Source organism: Mandrillus leucophaeus, unplaced genomic scaffold (assembly GCF_000951045.1).
Source record: "Mandrillus leucophaeus isolate KB7577 unplaced genomic scaffold, Mleu.le_1.0 Scaffold1144, whole genome shotgun sequence".
Taxonomy (NCBI): domain Eukaryota; kingdom Metazoa; phylum Chordata; class Mammalia; order Primates; family Cercopithecidae; genus Mandrillus; species Mandrillus leucophaeus.
In genome coordinates, this window is record NW_012099699.1 from 497,611 (window position 1) to 514,666 (window position 17,056).

The following is a 17,056-nucleotide window of genomic DNA, read 5'->3' on the forward strand; positions in this document are numbered from 1 at the left end:
TCTGATCTTTGACAAACCTGAGAGAAACAAGAAATGGGGAAAGGATTCCCTATTTAATAAATGGTGCTGGGAAAATTGGCTAGCCATAAGTAGAAGGCTTCTTGAGATTTTGAAAGACCCTGTCCCTTAAGTCAACCTAAAGACCCAGTGCAGGATCTTGAGACCTCGGTAGGAAAGAAGAGCATCCGAGTGAGGAAGAACAGAAGGTGAAATCTACAACTGTGTTTCTCTCCTAGGTCTCCAGCAAATTGATTTGATAAGGTTGCTACACCCAATCTTTGTACCTTTTAGAAAAATTCCTCCAATTCTCTGCATTATGCAGGCAATCACTGAGTTTGGTGACAATGACTCGAAATGGTATCATTTCCTGAAACTTTATACTTCTAGCCTTCTTTCAGGATTGTTACTCCTGTGTTCTCTTTCCCCAGTAGCTGTCACAAGTTTGGGATGTGCTCTATATCTGATTAGTTATTCTGCACAGACAGGCATACATACTAGAGTGACCACATATGGGAACCTCAGAGATGACTGTCTCACAGGAAATCAGGTTATAGAGAAACCCTCTTCTGATTTGAAAGTAAAAAATTAGATCTTGCTCACAATGAACACCATGCTTGCATATGCTCTTCCTCCCACTAGGGGGTCATAGTAGGAGGCTCAGGAAAAGAGGGAAGGTGTACTTGTTTGGCAGCAGGTTCTGCAAATATTTAGGATATTGGGATAAAAGGGAGTCCTCTCTGCAGCCAGTGGAATGAAAAACTAAAACCACCAGATATCAACAGCCGCATTTGACTCCTCTAGGACATGCTGACTGTGGACTTGCAGACTTGTTTTCTTTTGGCCAGCAAGAAAATTGAGTTTGAATACCTTTAAATAAGACAAATACTCTTTGGTTTAACACAGGCCCGACCATCCCTTTATGTTATCCGTAAGTCTCTTGAAGGCATTTCTGTTTATCTCTGGTCTAAATTAACTTACTTGCAAAAAACGCCACAGAATCTCAGACTCTGATTGGATTTAATCACAACAAAGTCCAGATGAGTTTTTAGCTCTAAGTCCAGTTTTTATCGCACAGGCCTTTGTCTTTTGCTGAGATGATATACAGGAATGTTCTGAATGTTTGTTTCTTATGTTCTACTCACATGGTGGGTTTGGATATGACAAGCTACGACTGACTCTTAGGGAAAATCTTTCCAATAGAACCTGCCCCTCTATATTTGCCACTATTTTGCCACTTTTCATTTTTACTCCTAATCGAAGTCCACCCTCGTTTTATTTTTTTGATTTCCACCATTCACACTCTAAAGGAGGTACCAAAACTTTGTATGAGGGATTGGCAATTTCACCTGGAAAAGACTGCTTTGTTCTCCAGACCACAGTAGGCCAGGGGACCCAGGCTTGATTTCATCCTTTTAGTCTAAAATTGTTGTCAATAGAGCAGATTTTGCTTGTCTTTTACATGCCTGCTATGGAAAGGCTGATTCAGGCAAAGAGTAACATGCAAATTCAAAAGGAGTATATCTTTAGTAATAAAAGGATCCGTTAGTCACCATTGCATTCCTGTATCATACTTTGGTTTAGCAGCACTGCAGTATTCCAGTTTATTCTCTTATTTTAAAAATATAAAATAATAACACAGAATCTCAACAGGTTAGCAATTGCAAGTGTATTACATCCATGTTCTCAGAATCTTCATGGCTCACTTGTGTCAACAGAATGACTAAGTGTTTGGAGGACCACAGTATGGAAGGAAGGCTTCAATTGGTTTGATAAAACTTAATGATTGGAATAATGTGTGCGACAGCACCATATGTCAAGCAACGCACTGATTCATTATTCTTGGGCTTGGGAATAGATTTTTTTTTTAGTCAAGTTTATGAAGAGTCTAATGTTATACGTGGATTTTCAACTGTGCAGTGGATCCATGCTCTCCAACTCCCACATTATTCAAGGGTTAACTGTAATTATATACCACATGTTACAGTGCTATGAGACAAATCACCTCCTTCAAAGGGAGCTGTCACAGATCTCCAGACAATAGTTCTTTTTATTTCCTGTGTTATCTATTTTATAGATATGTTACCTATTTTTTTTTTTTTAAAGACAGAGTCTCTCTCTGTTGCCCAGGCTGGAGTGCCTTGGTGCAATCTCGGCTCACTGCAACCTCCGTCTCCTGGGTACAAGCAATTCTCCTACGTCAGCCTCCTGAGTAGCTGGGATTGCAGGCACCCGCCACCATGCCCAGCTAATTTTTGCATTTTTAGTAGAGACAGCGTTTCACCACAATGGCCAGGCTGGTCTCAAACTCCTTATCTCAGGTGATCTGCCCACCTCAGCCTCCCAAAGTGTTGGGATTACAAGTGCAAGCCACTGCACCTGACCAACATGTTACCTATTATTTTTCTAAGTAATTAAGTGATTTATTTATCTTGGGCAAAGACAAAACTCCAGGGATAAATGAAAAAGGAAATAAAACTGAAAAGTTAGTCAATATAAAATAAGATGTATAATTTAAAAATAGTAATATTCTCAAACTTTTAATAAACCAAGCTCTACTTCTTCCTTGCCTTATACACATTCCATGAGAACCTGAAGTTGGTATTTTACTGAAAAAATTTCTTTTTAATTTTTATTATTGATTAATTAATTATTATTTGAGACAGGCTCTCACTCTCTCACCCAGGCTGGAGTGCAATGGAGCGATCTTGGCTCACTGCAACCTCTGCCTCCTCGGCTCAAGTTATCCTCCCACTTCGGCTTCCCAAGTAGCTGAGTAGCTGGAACTGCCGATGCGCACCACCACGCCCAGCTAAGTTTTGATTCTTTTTTTATTATTTTTTTTATATACACAGGGTTTCACCATGTGGTCCAGGCTGTTCTTGAACTTCTGGGTTCAAACAATCTGCCTGCTTTGGCCTCCCAAAATGCTGGAATTACATACAGGGCATGAGTCACTGCGTCCAGCCTAAAAAAATTTCTTGTCCATCTGCAAAGTAGTATTCATTCACCTGGTGGTACTAATTCATCTTCTCACTCTTTCAGTCATCAATTTGTACCAAGCCTCACATCCATCAACAAAATACTTTTTATCTTCACAGACATTTGATCAGTGCAATGTAGACAGGCTTCAAATCTCAAACTCACACAAGGGCAAATTTACTTTTAACAGATGTATATTAAAAAATTAAAAAGCAAAACAAATTGCTCCTGGCAAGTTCAGACTCCCTCAAGGCAAGGACAGCATAAAAATGGCAGGCAGCAGTTCTAAGTCATTCATGACTGAAGTTCACGAACTAACTGAACTGTACTGAATTGAACCAAGCAACAAATTAGAAATATGGAGGGTATACTGGCCTCACCATTTTTATTCCTTCTAACTCCAGGCACCATAGAGAGAGAAATGACTAAATCTCTATTTTAATAGCTGCTGTCAAGAGTTTTGCTCTGTAGGGCCTATTTCAGCAGTTCCTGGTGGTAATATATGGCATTTCCCTGATTAACAGCCATTTTATAACCTCTGTAATTGGCCACAAATCAGAGAAATGTCATAATGTAGCAAGAAAACATTCCCATCTCCGTCATAGCCTTGGCTTGGTTTTCTAGAGGAATTATTACTTGAGTAGTTTGTGGGTTTTCATTACTTTAAATAATGTACTACCTGAACTACAAAAAAAGAAATTTAAACTAACGAACATTTCTGTCTCCTAACCCTTCCTACTGTGCTTGTCTTTAGATTGCTTTTTCTCTTGGAAAAAAATGCCTAAAAATAAAATTCTTTCTTCATTTTTATAATACCAGTGTAAGTGGGGAAATAGAGGCAAGAGCAGGGTTGGAAGCAGAACAAGGTGATTAAGGCACTCAGTTCAGGTGCAAAATTTAAAGGTGCATTAAAAAATTCTGCAGTCAATATAAAAATATTTTAATGCAATATGTAAAAAATCAAAATTGGTGCAATAAACAAGATACATGATGAACAAATTTGATCTCCATTATAAACAGCACTTTAATAGTACAGCCCTTTGGACTGTGTACTACAGGTGAAATAAAACTCCCTACATACATAATTCTGCACAGCAAAGAGCTCTTATTGCAATCTGTAGAGTCCCTGTAGAAAGCTAAAACCTGTGTGCCTATTGGACAAGTGGACTCAATCTTCATTTTTATAATACCAGTGTTTGTGGGGAAATAGAGGCAAGGGCACAGCCCTGATATTACTAAAATCTTAAAGACAGGATTGGTTCCTGCACTTGCATGAATCACCTCACTCCCATCCTCCCTATTCCCAGCCCTGGGCAAGGGTATGAGATAGGAAGGAATGACCGCAAAGTCACGGGATTGAGTCCATTTGTACAATAGGAACACAGGTTTTGGCTTTTTATAGTCATTCTTCAGATTGTAATAAGAGGTACCTGCTGAGCAGAATTATGTATGTAGGGAGTTTATTTCACCTGTAATACACAGCCTGAAGAATTGTACTATTAAAATTTTACTTATGATGGAGATAGAACTTGTAATTCCATATCAACCTCTACTGAGACCAAAACATGTCAAATATAAATGATTTTAAAACCTCTTCTCTTTCTAATATAAGTAAGGTAGGCCAACACCATTTATTGTAAAAAATAAGTATTTCCTCATTTGAGCTAGTCACTATTATGCATACTAGAAATACAGTTAATAAAACCCCATGTCTTTCCTCAAGTAGATGGAATGCCAAAAATATATACACCTATTATGCATCAATAAAAATTTTTTAAAAATTTAAAAAGATGATGAAACATTAATTAGTCCATGATCGCGGTGGTTTGACAAGTCTATGAGATAACTGTACCAGAGAGGGGGCATGTGAATCAGATGAGGTGTTAGGTTTCCTGGAAATGATGGCATTTGAACTAAATCCTGAAGGTCTGAGACAAAGCAGTTAGACAAAGAAGAGAAGTGAAGGATGAAGCATTCCAAGGGGAAGAAATAATACTGAAAACATGAAGGCCTGGAATAGTACCATGTTTGGGAGGAATTATGAATACTTAGGTAAGGTTGGGGAGACACATATGAGACAGAAAATGGTAGGGAATGAAACTGGAGAGAGAAACAGGTGGCAATTCAAATGAGAAACAAGAGATATGTGCATGAAATAATAAATGTAATGGCTCATACAGAGAGCAGTCATGTTTAATGATGTATTATTAACACGAAGCCCATAATATAGCAGTAGATATTTTGTGCATTTTGATCCCTGAATCAGAAATAAAATACAAGAAAAATATATTTAAGGCCGGGCATGGTGGCTCACGCCTATAATCCCAGCACTTTGGAAGGCTGACGCGGGAGGTTCACTTGAGGTCAGGAGTTTGAGACCAGCCTGGCCAAAATGGTGAAACCCCATTTCTACTCAAATTGCAGATTACCAGGTATGGTGGCACGCATCTGTAATCCCAGATACTCAGGAGACTGAGGTAGGAGAATCACTTGAACCTGGGAGACGGAGGCTGCAGTGAGCCAAGATTGCACCACTGTACTCCAGTCTGGGTGACAGAGCGAGACTTCATCTCAAAAAAAGAAAAATGTATTTAATTTTGTTTTTCTTTTTAGAGACAGGGTCTTACTCTGTTACCCAGGCTGCTGTACAGTAGTGTGATCATAACTCATGGTAACTTCAAATTCTTGGGCTAAAGTGATCCTTCTGGCTCAGCCTTCCAAGTAGCTATGTCTATGTGCTCACACTGCTACACCTGGTTAAATTTTACAAAATGTTTTGTAGAGAAGGGATCTTGCTATGCTTCTCTTACTGGTTTCAAATTCTTGGCCCCAAGTGATCCTCCTGCCTCGACCTCCCAAAGCACTGGGATCATAGGTGTGAGCCATTATGGCTGGCTTAGGTTTGAGACTCTTAAAAACTTGTTACACAAAAAGTTACTATACATTAGATACAGGTGAAATGATGCTATAGAAATAAGACTTAAAAATTGTGAAATGTTACCCTACTTGAAGTGAGATAGGTGGACAAAATTTTGTAAAACTAGTGAGAAAGTTTATTTGCATAAAATAGATTATAGAATCATCACAAAAATCATGCTAAAGAAATTATATTCTCCAATAGTGTGATAGAATATCTTATCAGTAACAACTCAATTAACTGGAATATAATAAAAACTATGGCCACACTGACCTTTTACATCATTTGCTAACTTCTTGGCTTCGTTAAGAATCCTGAAGCTTTTCTGAAGAGAGCCTTTGGCATCTTCCTTTAATAAACCCCGAGGACCCGTTGCCTGTGGACAGAAAAACAAATGTCATACATCTAAAACCATAGAATAATGGAGTGGAGGGATCCAGAAGGCAGTTGGTACACAGAGTTTACCTTCAGGAAAGAGTTCTGGGCTGCAGATATAGAATTGTAAATTATTAGGATATTTTCGGTAGTTAAAGTTAGGAGACTGTTTATTATGGTATATGAAGATCTAGAACAGAGTTCTTAGGAACTTCAATGTTTAGAGAGTAGGTAGAGAAAGTGGAGCTGGCAAGGTGACTGGCATTCCAGAGATGAAAAGGAGAAACTAGGAGAGCATGACACTATGGAAATTAAGAGAGGCAGAAGTGACTCAATGCATAACTGGCAGTGTTGCAAGGACATAACCGAGCAGTATTATGACGTGCTGCAGAAGTCAAGCAAATTAAGAACTAAACACCTCCCCTGACTTTATCCCTAAGTAAATTTCACTCTAGTTGTGGAGTGAGGGGAGCATTTCCTGTATCTCCCAAGTGCTGAAATGAGAAAGAACACTGCTCCTTTTTAAAAATGCATCTTAAAGCAGTATGGCAAAACACAATCTTCTAAATGACAATCTCTGAGCCACAATTATCTCCAAGCAAAGATATATTTGTTTAGGCTTAGATTAAAAAAGGTGACACAAAGTTAATAGAATGATATGGGAAAAGGAATGTTTAACTCGAATGTCTAGTTATCCATTTTAATAGTGTTTGCTTCTCAGCAATCATTACATAATTCATACATACCAAGAGATAAATCAAATAGAATCTTCTGTGCAAATTTTAAATTAGAAAAGTATTGCAAGTGCAAGAAGGGTTGGAGAATGCTAAATACTTACTGTTGAAGATATAAATCTGAACTCAGATTATCACAGGCATAACACTTGTTAAAGGCATCTGGACTGCCTTAGTTACATTATTTTTATCAGTCACATTATTTGAACATTAAACTAGAAAACATTACAGAACTTGGTATGGCTGTGGTCAAATTTATTTTAATGTATTATTCTAAGAGCTTTCAGGTAAATAATTGATTGCTCATAGAACAGATTGATTGTACAATACTAAAATATCTACAAAAAGATATATTGGAAACATCTACATGAATAAAAAGGAACACTGAACATAGTTCTTGCAAAAGACAACCTTGGCAAATTATTCTCCAGAAAATTGATGATGTTTTCCACTGGGAAAAACAGGAATTCTCATTGCTATAGTTCTCTTGGGAATTAGAAACAGTAACATCACATAAGTGTCATTTATCTTGGGAAAAAAAAAAAAAAGAGTGTCAAAATTAATGGCATAGATGCAATGCACTTTAACTCACAAAGCCAGCCTCAGGTTACCCACTCAGATTCTATATTTGTTCCAAATTTACACATCATTTTTACTCCCTTGGTTATAGGTTTTCTGACAGTTTAGAGACACGAAACTACAGTGAAAGAATGTGTGAAGATTCTCTAAACAAACACATGAAAACAGCAGAAGTGACAGCTGACGTTCTGTCTGACAATGAGCAAAGAGAAGAGAAAACTCTAAAAAGTGGAGAGAAGAATTTTTAAAACTCAGGAGTCTGAGTCAATTTGGAAAGGGATAAAATGTATAGAGGTAAAGTAGGTCTCAGTAGATGCCAATATTATTGTAGTAAAATAACCAAGGATGATAATACAATCCTGAATCGCCAGGATAATATGGGCCATTTATAGTACTAGATAAAACTAGACAGAAAAAAAAAAGAAAAGAAAAAAGAAAACAGCTTTCCCCAGGGCCTTGGAGTGTGAATACCTTTTTGTAAGAATATAATCTGACAAGCATTTAAAAGTCATAATTTTAAAGCTAACCTCATGTGTGCAAAGTGAGTCACAAGACTACAGTGGGGAAAAAAGGTTGATTTGCTGAGCATAAGAAAATAAAAGGAATAGGCTCAGTGGCAGATTGGATAAATAAAATGTGGTACATATACACTATGGAATACTATGCAGTTATAAAATGAACACAATCATGTCCTTTGCAGGAACATGGATGGAGCTGGAGGCCATTATTCTTAGCAAACTAATGCAGGAACAGAAAAACAAATACAGTATGTTCTCACTTATAAGTGGTAGCTAAATGATGAGAACATACGGACACAAAGAAAAGAGGAGAACAACATACACTGAGGCCTACTTGAGGGTAGTCAGTGGGAGGAAGGAGAGAATCAGAAAATAACGATTGGGTGGTAGGTTTAGTGCCTGCGTGATAAAATCTATACAACAAACCTCCATGACAAGAGTTTACCTATATAACAAACCTGTACATGTACCTTTGAATCTAAAATACAAGTTTCAAAAATTAAAAAAATTTGAAAAGAATTTAAAAAAGGAAATAAAGGGAATAGGTAAGAGAGAGGAGAGGAAGATGGCCCAAATGACAGTGAAAGAGGCTAAAATCTAAGCTGTGGAAATTGTGGTGGGACCAGAGATGACCATACTGTTTAATACTTTTATTGATGTAAAACTGGCATAAACAAACCATGCAAACCAATTTACAATTGGATAAGTTTTGAATATATACACCCATGAGACCATTAACACAACCATGGTAGAGAATATATCCATCATTTCTTTTGAATCCCTTCCTTCTATCCTTTTTTCTCTTTCCTCTGTCCCCAGAAAAATACTGGTCTGCTTTCCATCACTGTAGGTTTGCATTTCATAGAATTTTATATAAATGGAACCATTCTGGATGTACTCTCTTTTTGTCTGGCTTCTTTCACTCAACATAGTTTCAACATTCATCCATGTTGTGTGTGTATCCATATTTGACCGTTTTTATTGGTAAGTAGTATTTCATCATAGGGATATGTACACATCTGTGTACAAATTTTTGGGTGAACATATGCCATCATTTATCTTGGAGTGAATACATAGAAGCAGAATGGCTGGATCATACAGTAATTTATGTTTACGTTTTTAAGAAATTATCAACCTGTTTTCTAAAGTGTCTGAACTATTTATATTCCCACCACCAGTGTATGAGAGTTGCATTTGCCTACATCTTTGTTGATACCTGGTATAACCTGTCTTTTAAAATTTTAGACATTCTAATTGGTCATCATTTTGGTTTTGCTTTGTGTTTTCCTTATGACTAATAACATTGAGCATCTTTTCACATGCTTATTTTCTACCTTCTTTGGCGACGTATCTGTTTAAATCTTTTGTTCAAATTTTCTTGGGCTATTTGCTCTTATTTTTGAGTTTTGAAGGATATGTATGAATAATCTGGATGTGAGTCCTTTATCAGATATGTAATTTGGAAATATATTCTACTAGTTTGTAGTTATCTTTTCATTTTCTTAAAAGTGCTTTTTTTTTTTTTTTTGAAGGGAAGAAGTTCTCAATTTTGATGAAGTTTAAGTTGTTAATTTTTTTTCCTTTTGAGGATATGCTTTTGGTGTTGTATCTAAGAATCTTAGCTTTACCCAAGATCACAAAGATTTCTCTTATGTATTTGTAGATGTTTTGTATTTTTATGTTTTACAGTTAGGTCTAGCATCTCTTTTGAGTTAATTTTGAAATAAGGTGCAAGATACAGACTGAAGTTCATTTTTTTGTTGTTGCTCATGGATATTCAATTCCTCTAATAGAATTTGTTAAATGTACCTTGTATTGCTTTTGTATTTATGTCATAAATCATTTCATCACACATGTCTGAATCTATATCTGGACTCTTTAATCTGTTCTAATAATCTATTTGTCAATATTGATACCAACACCTCACTTTCTGATTACCATAGCTTGGTAGTAAGTATTGAAGTCAGGTAGTATAACCTTTCCAACATTTTTCTCCTTTCCAGTTCCATATGAATTCTAAAATATACCTGTCAATTTTTAGGAAAAAGCCTGCTACGATTTTTACTGAGATTGCATTGAATGTGTAGGTCAATAGGTATAAAACTAGGATTATAGGAATATTGAATCTTCTGGTCAATGAACATGGTATCTCTCTTGATTTATTTAGATTTTCTGTAATTTATCTCCAGAGTATTCGGTGTAGGGGGTCTTCGCATTTTTAAGGCTATTGTAAACTGTATCCTTTTAATTTCAACTTCCAACGTATCTTTGCCAGTCTTTAAAATTACTGATTTTCATATATAGATGTTATACCTTATAACATTGGTAAGCTCACTTTTTAGTTCTAGTAACTTTTTTTAATAGATAGCATTTTATTTTATGCTTTTTAAACTTTTTTGGGTTGTAGAGATGAGGTCTTGCTATGTTGCCCAGGTAGTCTCAAACTCTTGGCCTCAAGCGATCCACCTGCCTCAGCCTCCTAACGCACCAGGGTTACAGGCATGAACCACCAGGATTTTATGCTTAGACTTCTAGAGTATCTGTGAATAAAAACAATTGTACTTATTTTTCAATCTGGATGCCATTTATTTCCTTTTTCTTGCCCATTGTACTGGCTGGCATCTCTAGTACAATATTAAACGGAAGTGATGGAAGCAGATACCCTTGCCTTGTTCCTAATCTTAGTCTTTTGCTAAGTATGATTTTAGCTGTTAGGTTTTTTTAAAAAATAAATTTTTATAGTGATCAAGTAGTGAAGTTTCCCTACTCTTAGTAGGCTGTTTTTTAAAACAATAGATGTTGCATTTTGTCAAATGCCTTTACTATGTCAATTTAGGTGATTATATAGTTTGCTTTTTAGTTTGCTATATGGTAAATTACACTGACTAATTTCAAATATTAAACCAATCTTATATCCTGGGATTAATCTCATTTAGTGATAATGTATAATCCTTTGAATAAATCATTAGATTTGATTTACTATAACTTTGCCATGAACTTTTGCATCTATGTTCATGGAAGGATATTGTTATATAATATAATTTTCTTTTTTAAAAACTATCTTTGTCTGACATTGGTATCAGAGTAATACTGGCCTCGTGGAATGAGGTTGGATGTATTTTCTCCTCTTTAATTTTCTGAACGAGTTTATTATTTCTTCATTAAATGTTTGGTGGAATTCACAAGTAAAGTCATCTGGAACTGAATTTGTGTGTGTGAAGGTTTTGAACTACAAATTAAATTCTTTAATGAGTATGAAACTATTCAGATGATTTGTTTGTGAGTGAGTTTTGGTAGTTTGTGATTTTCAAAGAATTTGCCCTTTTTATCCAAATTGTTGAATTATTGCCATAAAATTGTTCATAATATCCCCTTAACACCCTTTAGTGTCTGCAGAAGTTGTAGTGATTTCACCTCTTGTATTCCGGATATTGGTAGTTGGTGACTTTTCTTATTTTTTTTTTTGATTAGTCTGGCTGGATGATTATCAGTGTATTGATTTTCCACTGACTCTTGCACCTTCATCCAGGAACATGGCGGCCCTGACTGAAGGCTATCTACTGATACAGACCTCCGTGTTGCTAATTTTCTATCTTCTTGTATTTCTGAATATCACCTGCTCTTTGCTTCCAGGCAATTTTTTCTTTCCTGCTTTTTAGGAAGTCAGTGATTTCCTCCTGGATCCTTAGTCAACAACTCCTTGCTCAGATCAAAGAAGACAGGTGGTATATACGGGAATGCAGAAGATATAGTAGAAACAGTATAAGGAAAGGCAGGGAGGCAGGCAGGGACTTTTGATGCGTGGATGTGAGGGCGAGTATTTTAGCTCCCTAAGATTGTAGGGTTTGTCAAAGGCAATGTGGAGAAGTAAGGCTATTAGACAGGTCAGAGTCAATTTCTGGAAGGTTCGAAGGTGCGATTAAGGAAACTGAGCAATGAGCAATTTGGAGGCATTGAAAGTTTCTGAGTAGGAGAGTGTGATCAGAGCTGTAGTCCAGGAAGATGTACTGGGCAGCTGTGTGGGAAAAAAGGAACCATCAATTGGTTATTGTAATAGAATAGGCCAGAGAAAAGAGAGTAGTCACCTTATGCAAGCACTGTGGAATTGAGAGGTTACAATCAAGAGATTTGGAGGAAAAGACATGCCTCAATGTTTCAAGAAGCTCTCTAAAACATTAAAGTAAAGAGCTTGTGGCGTACAACTGTCAGTTACAAGCAGTCTGCCAGCAATCCGGGTTTAAAGGACAGACTTTTCATATGATAAGGAAATGGAAAACACTAACATGTTATGGGTGAAAAGCACCGTTTCAACTCACTGGAATTTGGAGAGAACCTTTTCCAGCATTGCTTGGTAAGTTATTGAAGCCCATCAACAATATCAGGACAGGTGATGAAGCAGCATTTTCTAAGCTAATTATACTTTATACATATGCATAAGCATCACATCTGAGTTCCTGAGCTGTGTCTAGAGCATATGTGAAATATAAATGAGAGTCTTTGAGTTGAAAGGTATTTTGTTTCTTGTTTTTTAGAGTTCTTTTTTTAAAACAATAAATTCTTGGTTTTCTCTGTGTCTGTATACGTATATATATTCATACATATGGATATACAAGTTATATAAAAATTTCAACTATATCATGCAAAAGAGTCTATTTTTATGTAAGTTGCTGTAGGTTTTTATTAGTTAATAATTGTTTATGAAAATATGAGGTAATTTAAAACATTATAGTAGGAAAAAATGAAATTATAAAGTCTGTTAGGATTCAACAGATGGCTTGGCATTTAATTGCATTTTAATACATGTTGTTTTCCTCTTCCTACTATTTATTAAATATTCATAATTCCTCTCGCTAAAGCGTACTGCCATTGATTAATAGATAAGTGAATTGATTTATTTACCCAACAAAACTTTTTAGTTGTCTCAAGCACCAAATATTCAAAATGGAAAGACTATGCCTACCCTAATGGAACTGGAGTGGAGGGAAGGGGAAAGACAAACAAATACAGCCACTTATAAAAAAAGACAATCATCACCATAACGAAGCACAGAAATGCCTAGATGTTTGGCTGTCAGAGGAGGCTCTGTTGGAGGAGGGAGGTGTGATGATGAGACCTGAAGGCAAGTTAGAGTTTATCAGGCTGACTAACCTGTACCCCAGTGATGTTCTAAACAACCAAGTTTAAAAGTTATTGTTTACGTTGCTTTATATATTATGCTTTTTTCCTAAATGTTCCTCAAATTACTTTTTTATTAGTGATGAATTTTTTGAATTCATTGAAAGAGTTGGCTCTAAAAGAAGATGTAAAATATTTATTTTCTGTTTTTGTTTTTATTTTTTAAAGACAGTAGTAACTAAAAATTCATCAGCATGGCTTATGACTTATTCTGTTACTCTCTCTTTATGAAATAATTTATTTTAGAAGAGAAGTCTTACACATGTCCACAGGGGTTAATGTGCCAAGATAATATAAAACTTAGATGATTTTAAATTAAAAATATTTTCAATAAAGAAAACTGTTCAAAATGTGCAGCTATATATATAAGGGTTGGTGACGGGCTGCATTATGTTTATGTAAAGTGTGTAACAGAAGAAATTTGGAGTTTGGTATGTTAGACTATGAATCAAAATCAAGGATAATGTTCTTACTATAATAATGTGAATTCTCGGAATAAATAGTGGAATCTAGTTCAATATACATTTTAAAAATATATTTTTGAGAATATTTTTTAAAATATGTATGTGATGTTACTTGCTATAGTAAGCTATGAAACAGTTACATAAACATCACCCATTTGTACAAAAACTATTTGCATGGGAAAATATATGAGTAGATATACAAGGATATTATAAAAGTAAGTATTCATATGCACATTTTACATTTTCTCCTTCTTGTTTTTCTGAATTTTCTATTTTCTATAATAGCTGCTTTTGTAATAATTTAAAAAATCATACACAATTTTAAAATAAGAAAATCACTATGCATCAATTTTTAGGGTGCTTTATATAGTACTGTATATTTTTAAGTACTATAGGTTATTAAAATTAAATAATGAGTAAAAAATGAGTCAAGAAACACCCCAAAGAGATGGCCTTGGGCAACAATCTGTTAAAAGGCTGTAGGTCCCTGGCTTTGCATAGCATTTCCTAAGAGTGGTAGTTGGATCAGATGAGTCTCTGTCAAGATTGAAAGCAACTGAGCATGCAAAGGAGACTCAGAGATGAAATAGGAAATCCCCCAAAATGCTCATGATAATTTAAAATTTGTGAGTGTGAATTTTTAGCTTGATGGGAACACCAAGAAAGACAATCAAGGGAGCATTCAAAAATATAAAGCTAAGTAAGAATGGCTTTCCTCAATTACAGCGTGACACCCGCAATTGCTCAGCACCTATGGGTACCACTAGACTGCTTCAATGAGACAGACCCTGGACTAGCAGCTGGCTACTAGAGGTGGGGTGGGCAGATACCACAAAGAGTCTTAGTTTTGAGCAAAAGTAATGGAGGGGTGTCTATTAAGTTAGGTACCAGTTTTAGAGGGCTTCGAGTTTTCCCTCCAGTTAATGTCCAGAATCAAATACAACATAGCAATCTCACCTGTTGATTATTCTACTTAGGGGTAGAAATTAGAGCAGGTAGGATGGCACCAAGAGCACTGTTGTCTTGAAGTAAATTAGATCAAACTTAGATTGCACTGTGGCATTGTTCAAAAGAGTTTCTGTGTTTCTGACTGATGACACAAACCCTGAGACATCATTTTATGCCTTGAACTTTTAAATATATCTAAGTTTGAGTCAAAAAGTTTACTTCTCTGCTTCCAATAGACTTTAAAAAAAAATTGTTCACCCAAATGAGAGTATCATATACAAACAAACAAACAAAAATCACAAAAGCCAGCATGGCTTTGCTAAGAGAGTAGATTTGAAGTGTTCTCAACACAAAAAAAAGATCAGTATGTGAAGTAGTGCATATTTTTAAATAGCTCGATTTAGCCATTCCACAATGTGTACTTATTTCAAAGCATTATTTTGTACATGATAAATATATATAACTTTTATCTGTCAATTAAAATAAATTCTGAAAATTAAGTTCTAAACTTTGGAAACTATATTTATTATAGGAATTAAGCCAACGGAGGAATCAGAACAGATGGCACAATGTTTCTTGAAAAGGTATTATTAATACATTAGGTGACACAGCTAATTACATAGACAATATGTACTGAATTTGAAGCCAGATCATCTAATTCCCAGATTCTGACCTGCTAGCATCTTCCTTCAATTTGATTAGAAATTTCCATAATACAACTCGAACCTAATTCTGATAAAAAAAAAATCCTCTATGACATCACATTCACTGATATTTACACATGACCTCAAACTAAACAGGGAAAGAAAGTAATTTTATTTGTTTATACTTTGAATTTTTTTATTTTGTTCAACTTCCATATCTCTTAGGGCAATATAAATATCTTATTAATTCTGAAAATCTGGACTACCATAGCCATTCCCGATTTCTAGCATTAGAATTTGGAGATGGGAGGGACAATCTATATTTGGCGATCACCTATTGTTCACCAGGCATATCTAGATAAAAATCATGGAATATTGAGTGTAAAACAGTGAAAGACTGAAACACTCAAGATCTTTAGGGATATCCATATTTCTGCTCCCTGGGAAGAGGGGATCTATCGTCAGCTGAAATTTTAATTCTAAAGACTTTTTTTTTCTGAGAAAAGGAAATAGGAACAAAACAGAATACCACAGTCACCAAGCAGAGAAAACAGAGGCAGCCGGCCATGAAAACTCTTCTGAGAGCAAGAGGGTCTCAGTAATGGCAGTGTCAGCCTGTCTGGCTTTGTGCTCCACAGAGGTGGTGGCAGCCAGGAACAGGTGGGAGCTATGTCCCCTTCCGAGTTGAAGGTTGGGGAGCCCTGCCCTCCTGGGTGCAGCTGCAGCCATCCAGCCAGCTGTGGACCCTGGCATCCCTGTGCTCTCGGGCCACCTCTCTTCCACTACAGGCTCAGAAGTGCCTGCCCCTTCTGCCTGGACTCTCCCTGTTCCCAGCCCCCATGCTGATTTCGGAGCAAAGTTGAGGCTTTTGCAACCCAGCCAGGTGTGCATATGCTCAGGGCGGCATTGACACTCTAGCCCCCTGCTACTTTGGCCCCTTCTGGATTTTGGATGCCAAGGAGCACAGGAAGGAGGTCAAGAGGGAGCTGAGGGTGGGTCTGCACGGGCCTGAAGGTGACCCTCGGCATAAACAGCCTGGGTGCCAGTGGGCGCTGTGGATGGAAGGCTGGTGGTGGCAGGAGGTAGACAGGCTCCTGGGTGGAAAGGGGTGGGCCTTCGGTGAAGCCCCACCTTCAAGCCAGGGACTGCCTGAAGTACAGTTTCACAAACTAGAGTGAGGACTTATGGTGCTTTCTTGGGCTAGCTCGTGGCCACCCATGGACCAATCAGCATATACTTCCTCCCCTCTGAAGCCCATAAAAAACCCTGGACTCAGCCAGACATGGGCAGACAACAGGATGATCTACCTGTGGATAGGAGCTACCCACTGTGTGTCTCCCCTCTGTTGAGGGTGCTGCACGGATGCTGGGATTACCTGCCTGTGGAAAGGGGCCACCCATTTCGGGCCTCCCAAGAGTTGCACTGTCACTCAGTAAAGCACCTCTTCACCTTGCTCACCCTCCAGTTGTCTGCAAACCTCATTCTTCCTGGAAGTGGGACAAGAACTCGGGACCCCCCAAATGATGTAAATGAAAAGAGCTGTAACACAAACAGGGCTGAAACACACCCTCTTCCCCAGCTCACCATGTTGACAGCAATGAGCAGGAGAGAAGAGCTGTGGCCTTTTGGTGAGCTGAGACCTAAGGGCTCCCTGAGCCAGGGCTGTGAGACCCTCTTTCAGCCTCTGTGGTTCCTGGCATCTCCAAGTTCCTGGGTGCCACTG

At 37.0% G+C, this 17,056-nt stretch overlaps 1 protein-coding gene across 1 annotated transcript in view; it reads right to left on the reverse strand.

The window, feature by feature from the left end:
* Nucleotides 1-17,056, reverse strand: part of LAMA2 (laminin, alpha 2) — a 293,272-nt gene that overhangs the window by 83,671 nt on the left and 192,545 nt on the right. Inside the window, exon 30 of the mRNA XM_011997459.1 lies at nucleotides 6,170-6,272. Within this exon, the coding sequence (XP_011852849.1) occupies nucleotides 6,170-6,272 (103 nt within the window). The remainder of the gene's footprint in view (nucleotides 1-6,169; nucleotides 6,273-17,056) is intronic.